Source organism: Gracilinanus agilis, chromosome 3, assembly GCF_016433145.1.
Source record: "Gracilinanus agilis isolate LMUSP501 chromosome 3, AgileGrace, whole genome shotgun sequence".
NCBI classification, from domain to species: Eukaryota; Metazoa; Chordata; class Mammalia; order Didelphimorphia; family Didelphidae; genus Gracilinanus; species Gracilinanus agilis.
This window is the reverse complement of record NC_058132.1, coordinates 462,674,009-462,698,276: the sequence shown is the minus strand read 5'-3', so window position 1 is coordinate 462,698,276 and position 24,268 is coordinate 462,674,009. Positions and strand designations below refer to the sequence as shown.

At 37.7% G+C, this 24,268-nt stretch overlaps 1 protein-coding gene across 2 annotated transcripts in view; it reads left to right on the top strand.

Moving 5' to 3' along the window:
- Window positions 1-10,826: 10,826 nt before the first annotated feature.
- The window catches only part of LOC123239687 (holocytochrome c-type synthase), a 25,726-nt gene continuing 12,284 nt past the window's right edge, over window positions 10,827-24,268 (top strand). Inside the window, exons 1-5 of one of the 2 annotated variants that reach the window (XM_044666973.1) lie at window positions 10,827-10,862; window positions 12,046-12,192; window positions 14,444-14,592; window positions 16,742-16,890; window positions 17,474-17,593. In XM_044666973.1, the coding sequence (XP_044522908.1) occupies window positions 12,084-12,192; window positions 14,444-14,592; window positions 16,742-16,890; window positions 17,474-17,593 (527 nt within the window). In that variant the 5' untranslated portion in view covers window positions 10,827-10,862; window positions 12,046-12,083. Of the gene's footprint in view, window positions 10,863-10,998; window positions 11,076-12,045; window positions 12,193-14,443; window positions 14,593-16,741; window positions 16,891-17,473; window positions 17,594-24,268 lie in introns of those variants that run through there. The other variant, XM_044666972.1, reaches the window with a different exon arrangement.

The following is a 24,268-nucleotide window of genomic DNA, read 5'->3' as shown; positions in this document are numbered from 1 at the left end:
TACATTATCACTTATCTTCTAAATTGGGAATCTCATTTAACTGACAAAAAAAATCTCAAGATCATATATGATCTTATTATCAATTAGGCTTATTTTGAATAACAATTATTTCAGGAATTAATTGACAGGCAAATTAGCATATAATGTAGAGAACTAGTTTATAATATAAAAACTCAAATGAGTATTTGGAAAAAACAATGAACATGGAGGCAGGTCAGTGAAGAAACATAAACCAAGTGCTTTCAAAATTTATTATAAAATATAATAGTTTCTTATTAGTTTTCATTTTAAAAGTATGGTTTTTTATAAAAAATTCTCACCTGTTGTAGAATCAATACATATGTATTGGTTTCAAGACAGAAAAGAGGTAAGAGCTAGGGTCACACAAGTAGCAAGTATCTGAGGCCAAATTTGAACCCAGGACCTCCAGTTTCTAGGCCTGACTCAATCCACTGAGTCACCTTGCTACCCCCTAAAAGCGTGTTTTTAAATTTCCTTTTCAACTCAATTGTCCATCTTTACTTTTCCTAATTCATTTCTCATGGAAAACTAAAATAAGAACTCGCTTTCCCCTATATTATTTCACTTGGTAATCTCATCACTTCCATTGGATCCAATTATCATTTCTATTCATAAATCTTAAATCTACTTATACAGCCCTAACCTCCTAAATGACCATCTCCAACTTCCTATTAGCCATCTCAAACTGGATGTCTTGTAAATTATCTCAAACTCAACATGCCTAAAACTGAACTCATAATCTTTCCCTCCAGATGCTTCTCCTTTCAAATTTCCCTGTTACAATCTAGGGCACCATCATCCTCCCACTCTCCCAGACTCAAGACTTGGGTGTCACTTTGATTCCTCATCCTCTCTTATAACACACACACACACACACACACACACACACACACACACACACACACACGCCACCCATATGCAATCTGTTAACAAGACCTGTCCATTTTAACTTCCTAACATCTCTCCTATACAAACCCTTCTCTCCTTTAACACTGCCACCACCTTGGCGCAGGCTCTCATTACTTCATGCCTGAGCTATTATAATAGCCTTCTAGTTCATCCACCTTCCATAAGTCTCTTTCCACTCTAGACTCTCTCTACTTAGCTATCAAACCAATCTTCCTAAAACTACTCATGCCATTCCCCTACTCAATAAATTCCAAGGACTTTTTGCTCACTCCCTAGGATCAAATTTTAAATCCTCTGTTCAAAGTCCTTTGCAACCCACTCCTCCCATTTCCCAAATCTTATTACACTTTATACAATCTGCACTTTCTTCTTCCCTAATACATATACACTTCAATCCAGTGACAGTGGCTTCCTTATATTTCCTCTAACAGGTAACACTGTCTTCTGAGTGAACATTTTCACTGGCTGTTCCTCAGTTATGGAATTATCTACCATCTCATCTGCTCACTTGGCTTCCTTCAAGCTGTCTTCTACAGGAACCTCCAATCCCTAGTGCCTTCTCTCTGTTAATTTTTTCTAACTTTTCTTATTCATACCTTATTTATGCTGTCAACTGTGTTTATGGAACCCCCAAGTTTGCCCCCGTCACTGGGCAATTTGTCTTATGAGAAGTTCCAGACTGACTTTGTCTCAGACTGAATAATAAAACTTAAAGTACCTAATGATCTCAGTTTAGATAGGATTAGTAGATATTAATCAAATCTTAAGTACCCTTTTGTCTTAGGAGTTTCTCCTCCTGTATCAGAGACTTCTCCCAGGTAGTCTAGCTCTTGGTTGGAATCCCCCATAATCCAGCCCTGGACTTCTCATTCCCTTGTGTCCATTGTAAAGCTAATCAATTTGAACCTTCTTGTCCTTAATTCCCTAAAATGTATATAAGACCCCAAGTTCTTTCTGCTCCTGGGAAAATCTCCTTTGGTGGTGTGTTTTCCCAAAGACATTATTCCCAGAGTCCCAGAGCTTTGGCTCTGTGTGGTGTTTAGCACTTGACTCTGTTTGGTGGCCAGATCTTGAGCTTTGTCTCTCTTGTTCTGATTAAAGACTTGTTCTTTCTAACTACTTTAGTGGTTCTGTGTTTTTCAAAGCCAACAGTACATATTTATTTGTATATTGTCTCCTCCATTAGAGCTTCTTGATCTTTTCACTTCCTTTGTATTCTTGGAAATTTGTGCAATAACTGATACCTAGTAGGTAGGTGTTTGATGAATATTTACTGATTGATAAGCAGATTCTGTTTTGAAAGACTCAACATCATTTACAAAAAGAAGCATATGAGGATCTCAGAAGAATTTGCTATTCCATTTGTTCTTTGTACTAGATATTCACCCTGATAGTTTTTGTTGTTTAATCACTTCAGTCCTATCAGATTCTTCTTGATCTTATTTGGGATTTTCTTGGCAAAGATACTAGAGTGGCTTGCCATTTTTTTCTCCAACTCATTTTACAGAAGAACTGAGGCAGCCTGAATTAAGTGACTTGGCCAGGATCAGACAGCTAGCAAATCTGTGAGGTCAAATTTGAACTCAGGAAGATGAGCCTTCCAGACTCCAGGCCTGGCACTCTAATCACTATGCCACCTCACTGCCTTCCATGGTGGTAGCAAATACCTTTGGGGAGTATACATCACCTTGTTTGATACATCCCTTAATACTAATAACCAGAGGGTCTTTAAACAAAATTATCTGTACTTTTATATTTTTAAAGACTATTGTGTGATTGTATGAATCAAACGTGGACATACTTCTTAAAATATGGCATCTTCTAACAGATTTCAGACTAGCCTAGAAAGTTGTGACCATCAAAATTATTTAGTACTGGTGAAAAAGTAAAAAATTTGATTGGCAGAGCATATTAAGTATCAATCATATGGAAACAGAGTACCATAGTGTCTGATAAACCTAAAGACCCAAACTACTATGACAAGGACTCACTATTCAACAGAACCTGGAAGGCAGTCTTATAGAAATTAGACTTAGAACAAAACCTCACAACATATACCAAGAAAATTTCCATTAAGAAAGAAAAAGAAGAAAAAATATGTACCACCAAAAACTGACTACATTATACTCTTAGCAGCCCTGATTACATCAGATCCATCATCTTCCATGTTCTTGACAGTGTTTTCCTTAATGCAGCATAATGCTGCATTTTAATTTTATTAACATCATCCATTTCTTTTTTAAACCCCTACCTTTTGTCTTAGAATCAATATTAAGTGGGGGCATTTGGGTAGCTCAGTGGATTGAGAGTCAGGCCTAAAGACGGGAGGTCCTAGGTTCAAATCTGGCCTCAGACACTTCCCAGCTGTGTGACCCTGGGCAAGTCACTTGACCCCCATTGCCCACCCTTACCACTCTTCCACCTAGGAGCCAATACACAGAAGTTAAAGGTTTAAAAAAAAAAGAATCAATAGTAAGTATTGGTTCTGAAGTAGAAGAGCCTGTAAGGGGTAGGCAATTAGAGTCAAGTGACTTGCCCAGGTTCACACAGCTGGGGAGTATCTGAGCACAAATTTTAATTTGGGACCTCACCTTTCCAAATCTGACTTTCTATCCACTAAGCCACATAAGCTTTCTGAATATTCTTTCACTCTTACATAATTTTCACTCTTGAATATATGTTTCTCTCCTCTCCTTTCCTACCCAGGAAACCACATTTTGTAAGGAAAAGAAATGGAAGAAGAGGGATAAAATGAGTTAATAAAACATAGCACATCAAATGAGTCTGACAATATAAAGTCACATTAATTTTTTATGTGTGTGGTGGGGGAGGGGTGCTATTGGCTCATATTATGCTACCAAACCCACAGGTCTGTGTAGCTCTAGACCCCTTATCCTCTACTTAGGCAGTTGATTTTTTGAACCCAATTTAATGAATCTTTTTGATTGCTTGATGATTGAATCCAACATATCAAAAACAGAACCTATCTTCCTCCTCAAACCCACCTCTCTGCTAGGACTTCCTTATTTTCATCAAGAGTGCCATCATCCTTCTAATCACCCAACTTTTTTTTAAACTTTATCCATTAATTAATTAACTAACTAATTAATTAATTAATTTTTTAAACCCTTAACTTTTGTGCATTGACTTATAGGTGGAAGAGTGGTATGGGTAGGCAATGGGGGTCAAGTGACTTGCCCAGGGTCACACAGCTGGGAAGTGTCTGAAGCCAGACTTGAACCTAGGACCTCCCGTCTCCAGGCCTGGCTCTCAATCCACTGAGCTACCCAGCTGCCCCTCACCCAACTTTTTAATGTTATCCTCAACTCTTCATTCTTGACTACCACATATATGTAATCAGTTGTCAAATCTTTTCATTTGTATGTCCTCAACATTTCTCTCACCTGTCCTCTTCTCTTCATTCCCCCAGCCACCATCATCATTCAAATCCTTATCATGTCATCTCTTGGCTCTCAACATTTTCTTTGACTGTCCCTAATGCCTGGAGAGTTCCCTTTCCTCATCTCCATCAACTGACTATATTAATTCTCTACTCAAAAAATTCTAGTGACTTATTATTTTTAGGATAGACTATATCCTCATATGAATAAATGAATGAATAAACATTTGAGTATTTATTGTGTACAAAACCCTACTAAATATTGGGGATACAAACAGAACAGTGAAACAGACCCTCCTCTCTAGAAGCTCACATTCTAATCAGAATGATAATACATATGAAAGATTTCAGCTACAAGTCAGATGGAAATGTTCAATGGTCCTCAGGGAGTTGCAGTGGCAAAGCAGATGGTAATTTGTCTTCCTTAATGTCATTTCCACTGATAAAATCCTACCAGTTCCAGATATTGAACTATTGAACAGTGCCAACCATTTTGGGGTAATGATTGTCCTTTTTAGGTATGCAGTAGCTATGGCTGTAATAATCACCGTATTGCTTCCAGGGTACATTTGCCCAAAGGTTATTTATAGCCGCACTTTTTGTGGTGGCAAAAAATTAGAAAATGGGATGACCTTTGATTGGGAAATGGCTGAATAAATTGTGGTATCTGTTGGTGATGGAATACTATTGTGCTCAGAGGAATAATGAACTGGAGGAATTCCATGTGAACTGGAACAACCTCCAAGAATTGATGCAGACTGAAAGGAGCAGAACCAGGAGAACTTTATACACAGAGACAGATACACTGTGGCACAATATCGAACGTAATGGACTTCTCTACTAGCAGCAATGCTATGACCTAGGACAATTCTGAGGGACTTATGAGAAAGAACGCTATCCACATCCAGACAAAGAACTGTGAGAGTACACAAAAGAAAAAAGTTTGCTTGATCACATGGTTCAATGGGGACATGATTGGGGATGTAGATTCTAAACGATCACTCTAGTGCAAATATTAATTTTATGGAAATAGGTCTTGATCAATGATACATGTAAAACCCAGAAGAATTGCTCATTGGCTACTGGAGAGAGGAGGGAGGAAGGGAGGAAAAGAGCATGAATCATGTAACCATGGAAAAATATTCTTAATTAATTAATTAATTAGATTTTTTTTTAAATTGAGATTCCATCTCATACTATCCAATTGAAAATAAAACAAGAGGAAAATGGTAATTGTTTGGGAACTTACAGGAAAATAGGAATGATAATTTGGAACTATGCCACAAAAGTTACTAAATAGTGTTTACTCTTCGACCCAAATATATTACTAATAGTGGTATATAGTTTGGCTTAAACCTCATAGAGATCAAAAAAGATGGAAAAGAACCCAAATGTAAAATTATTTTAGTAGTTCTAATAGTGGTCAAAAACCAGAAAGTAGGGGAATGTTTACCTATTGAGAATGTGATCCTTGAATGCATAGAATTATTATACCATAAGAAATGATGAAAAGGGCAGTTCCAGAGGAAAATGGGAAGACCTTCATATGGATGACAAGTGAAGTGAATAGAACAAGAAGAACAATTTAAACAATGACATTACAAAGAAATTTTGCTTTGAAAGACTTTAAAACTCTGAACAATGAGACAATAAATCACAATTCTAGAGGCTAGAAGATGAAGCATTTTGTCCTTGCCTTGTCAAAGAGGTGATGGATTTAAAATGGAGAAAAAGATATACATTTTGGGACATGGTTAATGTGGGCATTTGTTTTGCTGGACGATGCATATATTTTTATAATCTTAAAAAATTGTTCGTGGGGTGGCAGCTACATGGCTCAGTGGAGAGAGAGCCTAGAGATGGGAGGTCCTGGGTTCAAATGTGGACTCAGACACTTCCTAGTTGTGTGACCCAGTGCAAGTCACTTAACCCCTATTGCCTTACCACTCTTAGTAATGGTTCTAAGATAGAAGGTAAGAGTTTGAAAATCGTTCATAGAAATGGGAGTCAGAAGAAGAGAAAAATGCTTCTACATTTTTCAACTAAAAAAAAAGAAAAAGAAAGTCTATTGGTTTCAAAACTAGACTTGGAAAAATGGATCATTTATAAAAGGTACATTTAATATCCAATGTAATAAATGTGTGGTTTTATACAATACAGAATTTTTATAAAGGATGTACAAATAAAATTAAACAGAATACAGAAAAATTGTGTCTTTATATACTTTTTAAAAAATAAAAAGAATTAGGATAACACAATTTAGTGATGATGATGATGATAAAAAATAATAACTAGCATTATTATAGCACTTACAGATTTGCAAAGCACTTTACAAATGTTAACTAAGTAAATATAATAACCATGAGAGGTAAGTGTAATTATTATCCTTATTTTACAGATGAGGAGAATGAAGAAGAGGTCAAGTGACTTGCCCTGAGTCATAAAACTGTATCTGAAGCCACATTTAAACTCTGATCTTCTTGACTCTAGGTCTATGTATCTTATGATCAGTATTTGTAGGAAACAAAAACTTTTCTTCCAGCCTGGTGTTCCAAGCAGCAAATGGAAGTGGTGGAGGGCTCTAAAGTCTTTTTGTAACTCACTCAGAAGTATGATCATGCCTCTCAGAAGTCCTGTCTCCACTAATTTTATTGCCCTAAGTAGGGTCTCTAGATTTAAATGAATCACTTCTGTCTTCTAGTGATACATCCATAAACTGCAGCTAGGCAATATACAGTTGTTTTACAGTTCCCAAAACATTCTAGGTATTTGGGATTGCCCAACCATCAGCCCTAACATCATTTTTATCTATGTCATATGTTCATTGGATGCCATGAAACAGGACACTTAGGCAATCTTTATTCTCTTTAGTCCACTTCTTTAGTATTTCTTCTGCAACTGTCCTTTTTTGTATCCCTTTGAATTAATAAAGTTGTCTGAATCAGAAAGCACTAGCTTACAAATGAAATAGAAATCAATAAGATTCTCTTTCATCAAACTCTAAGATTATCAGTGCTCTACTTCCCTCCCCTACCTCTCCTCTCTTTCTTTGTCTCATTAGCTTTCCTAACATTATCCTTACATTCCATTACCCAAAATAAAACACATATGTTCTAACATGAACATAACCTTAAGGGGCCTTTTGAACATTCCCAGTTTGCCTGACATGGAACCCACTGGGTCTCCTACCATGTGGGTGGGAGTAGCTTCTTTTGATTGGCCACCTGAATATTTAAAAATGGCAAAATATGCCCTATTTTTGCCTGTGCTTTTTTTTTTTTTTTTTGGCAACTCTTTCTTGCCATTTTATGTATAGAACCAGTGAAAAGAGGAAAGATCCCTAAAGTCTTCTCTTTCAGCCTGGCTCTGAAAGATGGGTCTGGGCAAATTTGTTCCTATTCTGTTTTGTTTGGTTTCATTTTCACATGATGTAGGTCGGAGATCCTCCTAGGACTAGTTTGAGATATGGCTCCCTTGGAACCAGGATGGTACAGCCAGCCAGCCCAGCATAGAAATCTTGAGATTTGATCCTGAAGGGGGATTTGAATTGGAAATGGGACTGTACACTATAGGAAACAAGCTAAACTATGAATCTGATCCTCTTCTTCTATCTAGAAACTGAGGGAGTGTAGAATAAGAGGGGAGTTCTGCCTCCTACGTGTTGGGAGAATATTTTTGAATTGGTAGAATCTGTGATTATACCTTTTGGAGCAAATGTTCTTTTATAAGGTCTGTATTACACATACTAATGAAAAAACAAACTGATTTGGTCAACCACATTTTTATTGTTTGCAAATTGCCATTATTTTAACACAAATGAAAACACGTTTAAAAGAAATTACTTAAGCTTTGGTTTTAACGTATGACGTTTCAAGGTGTTGTATTTGGGAAGCTATAAGATGACAGGGGTCTGTAGCAATCAAGTCTCTCTAATCTTTTGGTCTATGGAGGGACACACACACAGGCTTGATGGAAGGGAGGGGCAGGATCTTGTCAAAGTGCTCCTTCACTTCCCCCCTCCCACTAGGCAGTTAGAAAGTCAGTTACAATATGGAGGTTGAATTGATATCTTCTGGGCCAAGATGGTAAGTAGAGAAAGGCAAAACCCCTTATGATTATATCTTTCTCTATATTATTACCCACAGGATAGAATAGGAGAAGCTTGATGTTTTGAAGCTCACAGGCACAGAGGATAAGATTTACTCCAGGGCTGCAAAGTAGGAGGAACCCAGCTTGAGGAGGTTGTGAGTATATCCCCAAAATATATATCAAGGCACTACTTCCAGTTGATAATAGGTTTAATAATAGGTGGGAATTGGAAGGAAGGGAGATGGATAATGATAGATAAGGTCAGGAAATTCCCTAATCAGCTATGTCAAAACAGCCCCTCCCCCCAAAGGGGGTAAGGTAACTTGAATAGCTGATCTGCTCTCTAAGCCTATAAATAATCTTCTATATCTAAATAACTAACAGAGATAAACTGTGATGTTGTTGGATGTCAAACCCAGGTAAAGCAGGTTGGCAGTTAGGAACTAAAATGGCTTTGCTCAGATTCAAGCCTCAAGCCCCAAGAGTAACCCAAGACCCAGCAAGCAGAGTGACCTGCCTACTCTAATCCCAGGGCTCCAACTGCCTTTAACTGCCCCCTCTCAGAGTTCTGGGGGGAGGGCTATGGAATTCTGAGCTGTAACCTGAACTCCTCTCTGCAGCTTGAATCCCTCTCTGCAAAATGAATCTCACAAAGGGGAAGGGAAGGACAGAAAAAAAAAATCACCATCTGCTCTCCAATCTGTCAAAAGGAAAGTTCAGCAAAAGTGGGTCAATTGAGACATCCCTCATATCTAGTTCTCAGGCTTTCTCCCAGCCACTTCAAGCCTAAGTGTCAGGCAGTAGCTTCACTCTTGTGGCTACTATGATAATATAGCATCTATGTCCCAGGGTTGTTGTGAGGTTAAGAAATTACAATATTTGTAAAGTTCAAACAAACCTGAAAGCTAAATAACTGCTAGCTACTACTAAATGCTAATTTCTCCTTCCTCAACAGATATGAGTCAGGAAGAGATTTGGAATTTCTTGTTCTTTAGAACTTTTTCAGTAACAAAGATAACTTTACTTATTTTCATGTTGCATGAGAAAATAAATATCCAGTGTTAAAAATGTATACTTACCTGGTTTGGCAATTAAAAACCTTTCACAATCTGGCTCTAACCAACTTCTTTTTCTACATAGCTACTCTTCATGCACTCTTACAGCCAAAGTGACTTTTTTGCCTTTTCCCACACATGGCCATTCATCTATCTCTTTTGCAAGGACTATCCCATGCCCTCCTTCTTGCACCTCTCAGAATTCTTAATTTCCTTCAAGATTCATTCTAAGATCTTTCTTGACCTCTTTCTCCACAAGTGCCCAGGTGACTTCACTTAAGGAAAAAACTAGCTGAAACCTGGGGCGGGGGCGGGGGAGGGGCGTAGAATCATCGTGATTCTATTATATGTAAAGACATAATCTCTTTGTAAAACAAAATTTTATAATAAACAATATGTAAATATTATAACAATTTTGTAATAAAATCTTATAAAATAAAAATACAATAAAATCCAGATAACATTACTTTTTTTAATTTAAAAAAAAAAAACAAAAAACCTCTTACTTTCTGTTTTACAACCCATACTGTGTTCTAAGGCAGAAGAGTGGTAAGAGCTAGGGAAAGGGCGTTAAGTGATTTGTCCAGGGTCACGCCTCTAGAAAGTGCCTGAGGGCAGATTTGAACCAAGCAACTCCCTTCTGTGGGCATGGCTCTCATTCAGCATAGCTGTCCCCAATCACATCATATTTTAAAACTAAATCCATATTGGTCCGGAGGGATCTTTAAGAATGGATCAGTGGTCCCCATTTTTATAAGAGTTTGACTTCATTGATCCATAGGACCAAGCTAATAGTAATTCTTAAGAAAAAGGATGGCTTAATTCAGCCCGTAAATGCCAATAATCCTAGGGTTTTCGTTCCCTCCCCAGATTACCCTGTATTATTTTGAACAATTACACTAATATACAGAGGTAGCGTGATGCAATAGAGAGCTGGTTTTCAAGTCAGGATGATCTCAGGTCAAGTATCACCTCTGACACATTTGGCTAATAAAGTCACATAAGCAGTGCTCTAAAAATCTTACAAGTTGCCTACAGATGCCAGCCTACACTGATAGAGTGGGTGATATCACAGGTTCAGTTCCTATTCCTTTCCTTTACTGCCTTTTTTTTTCCCCCTCGCCCAAACACAAACAGCTCGAAGGGGATACGAAGGAAACACTCGCTAGCACTGAGAAGAGCGGACTGAAGACGTAGTAAAGGATGAGGTGGAAGAAGAAGAAAAAAAGCCAGCAGAAAGGGGCGTGGCCTAGCCTCAGCCTTCCCCTTCCCTTCCCCCTACAGGCCGTTTCCACGCCTCCTCTCGGCACCGGAAGTCCAGCCTCGAGAACAGGAAATAAATCGGCTAAGAGAGGAAGCGCCAGTAGGCTGAAGCTGAGGCGCTGGAGGTGAGTGAGGAGGAAGAGGCGGAAGACGTAGCTGATTCTTTCCCCGGACCTTTGCTGCCCAAAGTTCGAGTGGGCGGGGAGTGGTGGGAGGAGGGAAGGGCGGAGCTTGGGCCTCTGGGGTAACGGAGAAGGGAAGGGCTAGGACCCGGGCGGACTTCAGGGTCAAGAGGGACATTTGACTCCAGCTATCGCGGCCTGTCAGGCCCGGTGCAGGTGGGTGAGAACGGCGGCTCCCATCTCTAGAATGGTTCCTTCCCAAAGCGCCGGACCTTCCCCCTTTGCTTCCCTCCCTCCCCACTTAAGCCTTTCTTTCCCTCTTTCTTCTTTCTCACCGTCACCTTTCCTTCTCTCTTAGCCATCAGTCCGCGGGTCCTCTATGACAAACTTTGAGGAGGGGGAATCAAGGAATGGAGACACCATCACCCCTCCCTACTCCTTTCCCTACTCCCGTCCCGCCACGCCGACCGTTCCTTCCCCTGCCCGCTTTTTTCTCTTCTCAGTATCCTGAAGGTTATGCCTTTTTGAATCTTCAAGGGCATCCTTCTCAAAGGCGCCTCTATACTCTCATTTGCCCTGGACTGTACCTGGTCATAGGACTTGACTCTACTTCAATCCTCATTATGTGAGGAAACTGAGACCAAGGGAACTTAAGTGACTTTCTCAATGTCACATAGATGTTCATTATAAAATGAAATGAGTTGAACCCAGAGCCTCACACCGACCACTGATTCCTTTCCACTATATCAAATTATTAATTTGTGTTTTCTGACCACTTGCTAGTTTTTGCCTGATAATGGGGGGCATAAGTGCTAAGTGTGTGAAGGTTTTTTTGTGGGGGACAGTAGTAGAGTTTGAAAAGTATAGATTTCCATCTTCAATTGATATTCCAATTGGGAGATTCCTAAAAAGACCCTCTTTACTAATGTTGCTGCCAGGTGTGTAGGACTCTGTTGCAGTGTAAAGGTAATTGAACTGGAAGAGAAATGTATGTAATTTTCATGTTGCTCCTTAACTGTGTGACTTTGGGAAAGTTAATTTACTTCATTGGCTTTCATTTTACTCATCCACAAAACTGTCTTTACTATTCTGACCACTCAGGTTTTCTATAGAATAGGCTGTGTAGGTGAAAGGGGTATCTTTTGAAGAGCATCATTGAATGAATTGTGTGGCTTTGTTTTAACAGATGTATATTTAGAATTGTTCAGAAAACTAATTCAGACCATGGGTTTGTCCACATCGACTCCCGCTATTGCAATGCATGTTTCAACTGCTTCAGAGCAAAAGGCAGGCTCTCCACCTTCAGGATGCCCAATGCATCAACAAGAAACAGGTAACTTATTTTTACCTAAGAAAATCCCAGAAGAATAAACTTCCTAAAATGGTTTAATAGTAACAAACCAATGATTGTACTTTATGTCATTCTTTTGGAGACCCAGAGATATTGCATTATTTTAAAAGAGTATGGTTATCAGATCTGATCTAATTATTACACTTTCCTCAGCACCATTATCAGGTAGGTGTAATAATATTTACATTTACCCACAATAAGCAAACCACAGGGCCTGTTTTTTAAATCTACACGCTGCTATTTAAGTTTATTTCTGAATGGATTATTTCTTAACACGAGACTAAATTATATCCCACAGGCAATTTACTATCTTAGTTGACTCAACTCTTTCTCTATAAGAAAAGTAAACCTGAAGAGATCATATTTTACTCTGGAACTTATCTTGTCCTTAAGAAAATGCAAACCATTTCAATGCTCTCATTCTATGTAACATTTTCTTAAGGACTTTTTGTTTCAAAGTGTAGAGCCTGACTCAGGAATTTTCCAATCTTCAGATTTTCATTTTTTAAAGCAACAAGCATTTGTTAAGCACCTGTGTTTGCTAAGCATTGTCATAGCTACTGGGGATACAAATAAAGACTTAATGTAAAATGTTTTAAGAGGCATCGTGGCCCTTCTGAAACAGTAAGTAGTTATATATGACTCTTCCGCAAGCAATTCCCCAGGATGTGTCTACTAATTTATCTAAGATGAGTTATAGTCAGTTGATAGAGTTCTTTGTGTTGAGGAAATAATTGCATAATTGCAAAAGACAAACTTATGCTACAGTTATCTTTCTAAAATTTGCATGGATATTAGCCAAATAATCAGATGTTATTTGAAGCTAAAGATGTCTCTATTACTAAATTCTCAGGATTCTGCCCTTCATGCATACCACTTAGGTAAGACTCACAGGAGTGTTTTGCATTAATCTTGCCATTACAGTTGGGCAAAAATTACTTTTTGAGTTGCCATTCATAGCATTGCATCCTCTGGCTTTTCCCTGTCAAGAAGGTATTTTAAATCAATATGATATAATTAATACTTTAGAATACCTAATTATATGTGAAAATATACCATTTTGGTCCCAGCTCTTCTGGGAAGAGCACTCTTTATTGGAAAAAGAAACTTATTCTGAACTTTATTTCATCCTGGTTTAGCTCTTCTGCCTCCCAAAGCAAAGACCTAACAAATACTGTTTGCCCATCTTTCTGTTTTTCTTCAATAACCTCCTTAGAATGAAAAATGGGTCTGATGCACACCTAATACCAAATAAGCTAAAGCTGACAGAGTTTTTGAGTTCTAGAGTTGTGAGTTAAAGTGGACTAGGCTGATTTGGTGTCCTTACTGAGTTTCACATTAAGGGTAAAGCTTTGGGAACAGAGAGCTACAAGGTTACCTAAGCAGATCCAGACTAGAAAAAGTAAGTACATTAAAGTTCTCTATATTTCCAGTCTGATAGAAATAGGGAAACTCAGTTTAAGAAGGATCTACTCACTCTTTCTTTGGGTATCATTACTGTCTTTCAAATGCATATATGGAATTTAGGAATCCTTCCTCATTAATGAAAAATTTTCATAGTCTCATAAGTTTAGCAGTAAGGGGATTGAGTTATGATGAAGTCCTCCTGTTGAAATGTTCTTCCTATTTCCTTGGTTGTGATTTTTGTTTGTTTTTATGATAAAAATGTGTCTGTGTATTTGATTTATATGATAAATTTGTTTGGTTCCTGAATTTGAATGCTATAGTACCAAATGTGTCAATTTTTAAATTAGATGGCATTTAATATACCTTCTAGTTCTGCTATTTTTTTTTAGTCTAAATCAGTAATGGGCAAACTATAGCCCCACCAGCCAGATGCTGCTGCTTGAAATGTTCTGTCCCCCTCACCCCCCCATTATTCCTAATCTGAGGAATACAATGAGTAGGATACAATACAATGAAACTTCAAAAGAGTTGCCTTAGAAACAGATTGACAGATGAGCATTTCCTTTCCTTTGGCCCCCTCTTTAAAAAGTTTGCCCACCACTGGTCTAAGTTAATTTAAAAAAAAAGAAAAAGCTTTCCCCGCACTGCTTAGTACCTTTATAGAGTTGTATAGTGTTCATCTTAGCAGCTCACTGGTCATTAAACTTTTTGATTCTCCCTTCACTTCCTAACTTTGGCCCCAAATTAAGGTAAGTATGTCTCTAATAAAGGCTATAGGGTTGTCATAATTTTTGATGATTCTTTGGCATTTTAAAAAAAATTTCAGGTTGTCCAGTGAATATAAATTCATCTGACAAAACATGTGAAAGTCAATCAAACTCAGTGCCTGCACACCAGGATCGAGCATATGAATATGTGGAATGTCCTGTAACATCAGCTGCCCAAAATAAAGATAATATAGATCCTTCAAACATGGTATGTTTGATGCCAATTCTTTTCTTAAAATATGATTTTCTGTAAGACCTTTTACAAATTCTCTATGCAATAAACTGCATAAAACATTTGGGGATACTAAAGTTAATTGTCTATCTTATGACATGGCAACTTAGTGCAAGAGATAGCCGTCTAGAGAAAGCAAATTTGGGACCCCTCTGCCAAAATTGTTGGAAGACATGGTCTAAAACAAACAGGCCAGCATGGATGTTTTGCAGGCTGCATTAATTTAGGGAATGTACACATCATGAACTCAGATTCTGGAGAATTTGAGTTTGTCTATAAGGCAGAAAAGTTATTTTCCCTAATTTAAACTGCTTTTCAAAAGCTTATTTATCCAGCAGACCTTTAAAAGTTAACAAATAAGAGCAAATTTCAAAGCTAATTCTACCTTTAAGGCTAATATCTTGCTATCCTTTTCTGTGTTTAGAAAAAGGGTTCCTTTTTTTTTTTTTTTTTAATTTTAAACCCTTAACCTCTGTGTATTGACTTATAGGTGGAAGAGTGGTAAGGGTAGGCAATGGGGGTCAAGTGACTTGCCCAGGGTCACACAGCTGGGAAGTGTCTGAGGCCGGATTTGAACCTAGGACCTCCCATCTCTAGGCCTGGCTCTCAATCCACTGAGCTACCCAGCTGCCCCCAAACGGTTCCTTCTTAACACCTATTAAGGCAGGATTGAGCTATAATTAACCTGGAGGATAAAAGCAGTATGTAAAGAACAATAAAGAAGGGGAAAAAGTATATTTCTTTTGAAAGCTTTCATGGCATGGAAAAATAAGGCAAATTATTGCAAAGCTTTGGTTAAAACGTTACACATTTGGGAATTATATCCCACTTTAAAGGATTTGAAACAATGTACTGAATAAATGTGGAAAAACGGTACAATATAAAACAATCCAGCTACAAACTTCTTGAAAGAGGAAAATTGATGTTACTATGAACTTGAGATGAGTTAGTTATTGCAATTGAACACTTTCTGAGCTTGCTGGCAGCTAACGCAAAAAAGGGAAACATGTTGGATTTTAGCTTCTTGTACATGTATTTTTATTAGAATAAATGTTCCTGGCATTGAATTTAGGAAGCATTTATTGTATGAATCTTTTCTAGAAAGGGTGTAATGCACAAATGTCTTCAGTTTTATTTTGTTTTTTGGTTTTTTTTTAAAGAAAAATTAAATTCCTCAAATGAACACTTCTTATATTAACTTCTAATGACCCAGACTAACAATTGAATCTTACTAAAGGCAAATATTCAGAGTTAAAATAATATGATTCAAATAAGTTGCTTCCTATATATTTTATCAAGATTAATTTTTCACAAAAAATAAGTTTGAGCTTATATACAGTACACAGTATTGAGCTTGCTCAAACTTTTTAGAATTTGGGGAGAAAAACTTCAGTGAGATGTTACAAAGTTCATTTTACCTAGATTGAAATATGCCCCAAGTTCTCTGCTATTCAATATGAAAGATTATTTGGGCTATAGTCAAAGAATACATTTTATCTAGACAAATTGAAAGTATTTAAGTTTGGAAATCATCATTCTTGGAACTTGGGGATTATCATTTGGTAAGAGGAATGAGTATTTATGAAGTGCCTTTTATGTGTTAGGCATTATGCTAAGGAGGAAACAGAGTTTAAATGATTTTTCCAGGGTAACACTTTAAATCTAGAGTACCTTACTAAAATTTAAATTTTATAAACCTTACAAATATTTATACTTTTTAATACCTATAATAACTTAAAACATCTTTCCCAAAGTAGAGTATTACCTTGCAATTCGTCATTTTAAAGAAAACAGGAATTGAATAACAATTTTTGCAATATAGAAGACATAAGAACTATTGGGGAAAAAAGCAATTTATGTTTGATTCTCTTGTGTTAATTAAAAATGAAAAATTATCTTTAAGTATAGATAGTATGGTGTGTTAGAAATTTTAGCATGAGAATTTAGTCAGTAGTGAGATTATTAATGATGGCTGTTAAGTATATGTGATTAAAACAAGTGGTCAAACTATAATTTTGGTAATTTAGAAATCAATAGTTGATCTTAATTTTTGGTAATTACTGTTTTCATATCAGAATTTTCTTAATGTTTAAAAAAGTCTCAGCAACCCCATTATTTTGTTTAGATGCCACCACCTAATCAGACACCATCTCCTGGTCAGCCATTTGCTCTGTCAACAGTTAGAGAAGAATCATCAATTCCCCGGGCAGATTCAGAAAAAAAATGGGTTTACCCTTCAGAACAGATGTTTTGGAATGCCATGTTGAGGAAAGGGTAGGTAAATGATGATGTTAAGTAGAGTGTAATTTTGAAAAAGATACCCTGAAAGGTGTATGATATAGAATTACCCCCAAATCTGTAGTAAGCATTTGAAAACTTACTTTCTAATAGTTAATCATTGGCTTTTTTTAAAGCAAGCATGCTTTATCAGAATATGTGAGAATGGTAAAGTAAGAATTCTTATTTTCATATAAAGTACTTGAAAAAATAATAGAAACGACAATCATTTCAATCAATTGAATAGGTCTTCTTGCTTTAAATTTGGCTGTATTTCCAGAGTGCTCTTGTCAACTCACTTGTAAGCTTGTGAAACATTGTCATAGTAAAATAATAATTTCCTTTCAACTAACATACCAAATAAACTTGGATCTGTTAGTAAATATAATTTACAGAATTTATGTTTCAACTGTATGCATATTATAAAAATGCATAGGAATTAATGCAGTGAACCAAATAATTAGTTTAATTGCTTGTAGTATATGATTTGCTATTTGAATATGATTTATTAAAAATGTGCATTGATTAATTTTATAGCAAAATTTTAAATTAAGAATTCTGCAATGTACTTTTTTACTAGGTGGAAGTGGAAAGATGATGACATCAGTCAGAAAGATATGTATAATATTATTAAGATTCACAATCAGAATAATGAACAGGCTTGGAAGGAGATTTTAAAATGGGAAGCTCTTCATGCTACGTAAGTACATTTATGACAAACTCACCATTAGGAAAGGGAAATAAGCATTTATTAGGAACCTACTATGTACCAAGCTCTGTGCTCAGCACTTTACAAACACCAGCTTATTTGATCCTTACAACAATTCTGGAAAGGATTAGATAGGGTTTTGTGTGTGTGTGTGTGTGTGTGTGTGTGTGCGTGCGCTTGTGTGTGTTCATATTATATATACACACACACTATCATATATCTGTTTGTTTGTTTGTTTTCTTTAAACTCTTACCTTCCATCTTGGAGTCAATACTGTGTATTGGCTCCAAGGCAGAAGAGTGGTAAGGGTAGGCAATGGGGATCAAGTGACTTGCCCAGGGTCACACAGCTGGGAAGTGTCTGAGGCCAGATTTGAACCTAGAACCTCCTGTCTCTAGGCCTGGCTCTCAATCCACTGAGCTACCCAGCTGCCCCCATATATCTGTTATACAGATGAGGAAACAGACAATGATGAAGTGACTTAGCTAGTGTCTGAGGCTGGATTCAGGTCTTTTCGATTCCAAGCCAGTGCTCTTCATCTACAGTACCAGACAACTGCCTCTCTCACTCTTTAGGGTTTGAATGTTACTATTTAAAGTAGTCTAATCATAATAATCAGGAGGCATATGGAGTAAAATAATTAATAGATACCTCCTAAACCCACTTAACCACTTATTTCAATATTGTATCCAGTTGCATTTTTTTGGTCTTCATGAATCAGCCTTTCACACAATAGCCAATATTCCAATAATATTGGAATTCCAATAATAAACACAATATTCCAAAAGCGTAGATCTGGTCATGTGCACTCTATCACTCCACAAACTCTAGTGGCTGCCCCCATTACTTCTTTTCTTTTTAAAAAAAAAAGTTAAAAAAAAAATTTAAATCCTTACCTTCTGTCTTAGAAATCAGTACTGTGGTTCTCAATACACTGAGCTACCCACCCAGCTGCCCCCTAGTTCCCTACTATTACTTCTTAAAGAAATATAAAAATCTTATTTTAGAAGTCAAAGCCCTTCACAACCTGGCTCTAATCTTCCATTCCAGCTTTCTTGGTTATTCTTTCCAAGTCAGCTCCTGCTTTGTATTTATTTCTATGTGTAGATGTTGTCTCCCCTAATAAAATGAGAATTGGGACTGTTTAGTTTTTGTTTTGTATACCTGGCCCATATTGATGTTTAATCATTTGTTTGCAAAATTGCCATTATTCTTCAGGCATTTAAAAAGTAGGTACTGTGTGCTTTAGACTTGCTAGAAGCAACTTTGACCACTCTGTAGAAAAGATTAAACCTGAAAGAAGAAGGGACAAACCATAGAAAGAATACCAAATAAGATAAGCAAACCTGGGTAGTAGGGAAGCAATTATACTTAGGATTCTTCCTCCTTCCTTGTCTCTTGGTAATCAGTAAAGGGGAGCTTCCAAATTCAGCCATATCTTCATTTACAGTGGTTAAAAGGACCAAGTTCATAATTTATTCAATTTTTTTGTCTTCATCCCATTCAGTCTTCTTATATAGGCCTAATTTTGTATTTCTAGAATCTGTTTTATTTCCTGGACCTTGTTCCCCCAAAAAACTTTAATCTTATCAAGCCATCTCTATTCACAATTCATTCCCTACCAATTAAGGAATTAATATTCTCTGTCTTAGGAATGATTTGAAAAAAGACCTTCAATCTTCATAGAATACCCTATACTTGCATTATAATATTTAGTTCATAGGATCTTAGATTTAGAACTAGGAGAGACCTTAAAAAAATGATGATGATGATGATGATGATGATGATGATGATGATAGCAAACATCTGAGGAGTACTGTATTTTTAAAGTGCTAAGCCCTTTATATATGTTGTTTTTTTTCTCACAACAACTCTGTGAGGTAGGTGCCCTTATCCCCATTTTACAGATGACAAAACTGAAGATGACAGGGTAAGTGTCTTATAAAGGATCACACAGCTTTGATACAGGATTTGAACTCAAGTTTTCCTGACTCTGTAAGTCTAGCACTCCAGCCACTATTCATTCCACAGTATCATAGCCAAACCCTTTACTTTATAGATAAGGAAACTGAGGCCTAAAGAAGTTAAGTCACTTGCTCAGGATCACCACTGTAAGTGTTCAAGGGTAAGATTTGAAATTCTGGTCTTCTGTTGACCTATCACAAAAAGCTCTCTAAAAACACTCATTTTCCCTTCAGCAAATGGAAAATAACAACTTCTCTTACTATAATACTTCCAAAGAATATCCTCTGATAAACAGTTTAGACTGTTGAAAGAAATGGGGAGAGACCTGAAGCACATAATTCATGAGTAAAAAGATATATTTTGCATAACTACAACTGGGAATCAGTTTCCTTCTGCTTTCATATTTGGCAGTTTGCAGTATACAAGTGTAATACTGATAATAACATTGTTTATAGTTCCTTTTTTGCCTTCATATTAATATAAAATAGTGGTTGTCTACAAATATTACATCATATTTTTTTATATGCATATATTTTATCAAGTGTGAAGATGATTTTATTTATTTTATTTTTGTACATTTATTAATATTCATTTTTAACCTGATTACATGCTTCATACCCCTACTATCCCCTTCACCCCCCGCTCTCCCCTCACCCATGGCTGACGCACATTTCCACTGGTTGTAACATGTGTCCTTGTTCAGGGCCCATTTCCATATTGTTGTTAGTTGCATTGGTGTGGTTGTTTCTAATCCACATCCCCAATCATGTCCACCCCAACCCATGCGTTCAAGCAGTTGTTTTTCTTATATGTTTCCTCTCCTGCAGTCCTTCCTCTGAATATGGGTAGCATTCTTTACCATAAATCCCTCAGAGCTGTCCTGTGTCATTGCAGTGCTGCTGGTACAGAAGTCCATTACATTCGATTTTACCATAGTATATCAGTCTCTGTGTACAGTGTTCTTCTGGCTCTGCTCCTTTTGCTCTGCATCAGTTCCTGGAGCTCTTTCCAGTTCACCTGGAATTCCTCTAGTTTATTATTCCTTTGAGCACAATAGTGTTCCACCACCAGCATATACCACAATTTGTTCAGCCATTCCCAAATTGAAGGACATACCCTCATTTTCCAGTTCTTTGCCACCATGAAAAGCGCAGCTATAAATATTTTCGTACAAGTCTGTTTATCTATGATCTCTTTGGGGTACAAACCCAACAATGGTATGGCCGGATCAAAGGGAAGGCATTTTTTTTATAGCCCTTTGAGCATAGTTCCAAATTGCCAGCCAGAATGGTTTGGATCAGTTCACAGCTCCACCAGCAATGCATTAATGTCCCAATTTTGCCACATCCCCTCCAGCATTCATTACTCTCCCCTTCTTTCATTTTAGCCAATCTGCTAGGTGTGAGGTGATACCTCAGAGTTGTTTTGATTTGCATTTCTCTGATTATTAGAGATTTAGAACATTTTCTCATGTGCTTATTGATACTTTTGATTTCTTTACCTGAAAATTGTCTATTCATGTCTCTTGCCCATTTATCAATTGGGGAATGGCTTGATTTTTTATACAATTGATTTATTTTATTGTATATTTGAGTAATTAGACCCCTGTCAGAGTTTTTTGTTATAAAGATTTTTTCCCAATTTGTTGTTTCCCTTCTGATTTTGACTACATTGTTTTTGTTTGTACAAAAGCTTTTTATTATTATTATTATTATTATTCCTGTTGACTCCTTAGGAGCATAGGGCCGCAACCATCTCACGCCAACAGACTCTGTTCTGGGCAACTTCCCCCAGCTGGGCCCATGTCATTCCGACTGTTTTTGTTTCATTTTCGGCAGATCTTCGCCAGGTCTGTTTTGGTCTTCCAACTTTCCTCCTCCCTGAAGGGTTCCAGCTCAATGCTTGTCTGGCTACGTTGTCTTCTGGTTTTCGTAGCGTATGTCCTATCCATCTCCACTTACGTTTCTTTATGTCCTGACTAATGGGATACTGGATTGTTCTTTCCCAGAGTCTGGCATTGGAGATCTTTTCAGGCCATCTGATGTTCAAAATGTGACGTAGACATCTATTAACAAAGACCTGGAGTTTATTGTTGTTAGCGCTCGTCACTCTCCAGGTTTCTGATCCATATAGGAGGACGGCCTTTACTTTGGTATTGAAGATTCGGAGCTTAGTGACGAGGGACAGTGCTTTGGAGATCCAGACAGACCGCAGGGTGTTAAATGCCTGTCTGGCTTTGTTGATTCGGTTTCTGATGTCCTCATCTGCCCCACCGTCCTTACTGACGATGCTACCCAAATAGATGAAGTGGTCCGTCTCCTTGATGTTTTCTCCCTGTAGTTGGATTGGCAGGTCCTGTCTGCTGTTGACTGTGATCACCTCGGTCTTCCTCTTGTTGATCTTCAGACCTGTCTTCTCCGCTTCTTCAGAGAGTCATGCAAGTTTGGCTTGCGCATCCTGCTGCTTGTGAGAAAGGAGACAGATGTCATCTGTGAAGTCAAGATCCTCGAGCTGCTTGGTGTGGGTCCATTGAATGCCCGTATTGTTGTCCTTGGTAATTCTTCTCATGGTCCAATCTATGACCATCGAGAAGATAAGGGGCGAAAGCATGCAGCCTTGCTTCACTCCGGTCTTCACTGTGAAGGGAGCCGTCAGTTTCCCATTATGGATGACCTGGCAGGTAAAGTCTTCATATAACTGCTGGATGATGTTGATGAGCTTCGGGGGAATCCCGTAATGCTGCATCAATCTCCAGATGATGCTCCTGTCCGCGCTGTCAAATGCCTTCTCGAAATCCACGAAAGTCACGTAGAGGGGGGACTGCCACTCGATGGACTGTTCAATGATGATTCTTAGGGTGACGATATGGTCGGTGCACGATCTGTGCTGACGAAACCCTGCTTGTTCTATTCTCAGCTTCTTGTCCAAGGCCTCCTTCAGTCTTTCTAAGATATCTCTGGTCAGGATTTTGCTGGGAGCGGATAGAAGCATGATTCTTCGCCAGTTGCTGCATTGGGATAGGTCACCTTTCTTGGGTAGCTTCACTAGGTAGCCTAGTTTCCAGTCTGTCGGGACTTGTTCCTGTTCCCAGATCTTCTGCAGGAGGGGTTGTAGCATCTCCGCTGACATTTCTGGGTCTGCCTTGAGTGCCTCAGGGGGGATGCCGTCTGGACCTGCAGCCTTACCATTTTTCCCGCCAAGGATGGTCCCAAGCCCGGCTGAGAAAGGAGGAGGGTTGGGCGTGGGGCTAGCAACCCCATCCCGTAAAAAATCACATTTGCTATAGAAACCGCAACCTTACCAAACCAACAAAACCGACGATCGCCTAGTCTGGAGGATAGCTCTCCAACAGAGTCCTTGATGCGTGCTGGTGAAAGCCTCTGGGAAGCCAGCTCGCCGATAAATCTTCTGACGACCAAGGCAAAAACCAGAATAGCGACATGGAACGTAAGAACCTTATACGAAAGCGGAAAACTCGCTCAGGTAGTAAATGAGATGAAAAGATACGACATCAGGGTCCTTGGTTTATGCGAGACCAGATGGAATGGAAGTGGCCAGAAAGCTTTTTTTAGCTTGATATAATCAAAACCATTTAATTTACATTTTGTAATTTTCTCTAACTCTTGCTTGGTTTTAAAATCTTTCCTTTCCCAGAGATCTGATAGGTATACTATTTTGTGTTCACTTAACTTATTTATAGTTTCCCTCTTTATATTCAGGTCATTCACCCATTCTGAATTTATCTTGGTGTAGGGTGTGAGATGTTGATCTAAACCTAATCTCTCCCATATTGTTTTCCAAGTTTCCCAGCAGTTTTTGTCAAATAGTGGATTCATGTCCCAAAAGTTGGGCTCTTTGTGTTTATCATACACTGTCTTGCTGACATCATTTACCCCAAGTCTATTCCACTGATCCTCCCTTCTGTCTCTTAGCCAGTACCATATTGTTTTGGTGACTGCTGCTTTATAGTATAGTTTAATATCTGGTACTGCTAGGCCCCCTTCATTCACATTTTTTTTCATTATTTCCATTGATATTCTTGATCTTTTGTTATTCCAAATGAAATTTGTTATAGTTTTTCCTAATCCAGTAAAGAAGTTTTTTGGTAATTTGATAGGTATGGCACTAAATAGGTAAATTAATTTGGGTAGAATGTTCATTTTTATTATGTTAGCTCGTCCTATCCATGAACAATAATTAATGGCTTTCCAATTGTTGAGATCCAGTTTTATTTGTCTGGAAAGTGTTTTGTAGTTGTTTTCGTATAATTGCTGTGTTTATTTTGGTAGATAGATTCCCAAGTATTTTATATTGTCTAGGGTGATTTTAAATGGTGTTTCTCTTTCTACTTCTTGCTGCTCTAATGTGTTGGAAATATATAGAAATGCTGATGATTTATGTGCATTTATTTTGTATCCTGCCACTTTGCTAAAGTTGTTGATTATTTCTACTAGCTTCTTAGTTGATTCTCTAGGATTTTTTAAGTATACCATCATATCATCTGCAAAGAGTGATAGCTTAGTCTCCTTATTGCATATTTTGATACCTTCAATTTCTTTTTCTTCTCTAATTGCTATTGCTAGTACTATGTCGAATAATAGAGGTGATAATGGGCATCCCTGTTTCACTCCTGATCTTATTGGGAAGGCTTCTAATTTATCCCCATTGCATATGATGCTTGTTGATGGTTTTAGGTATATA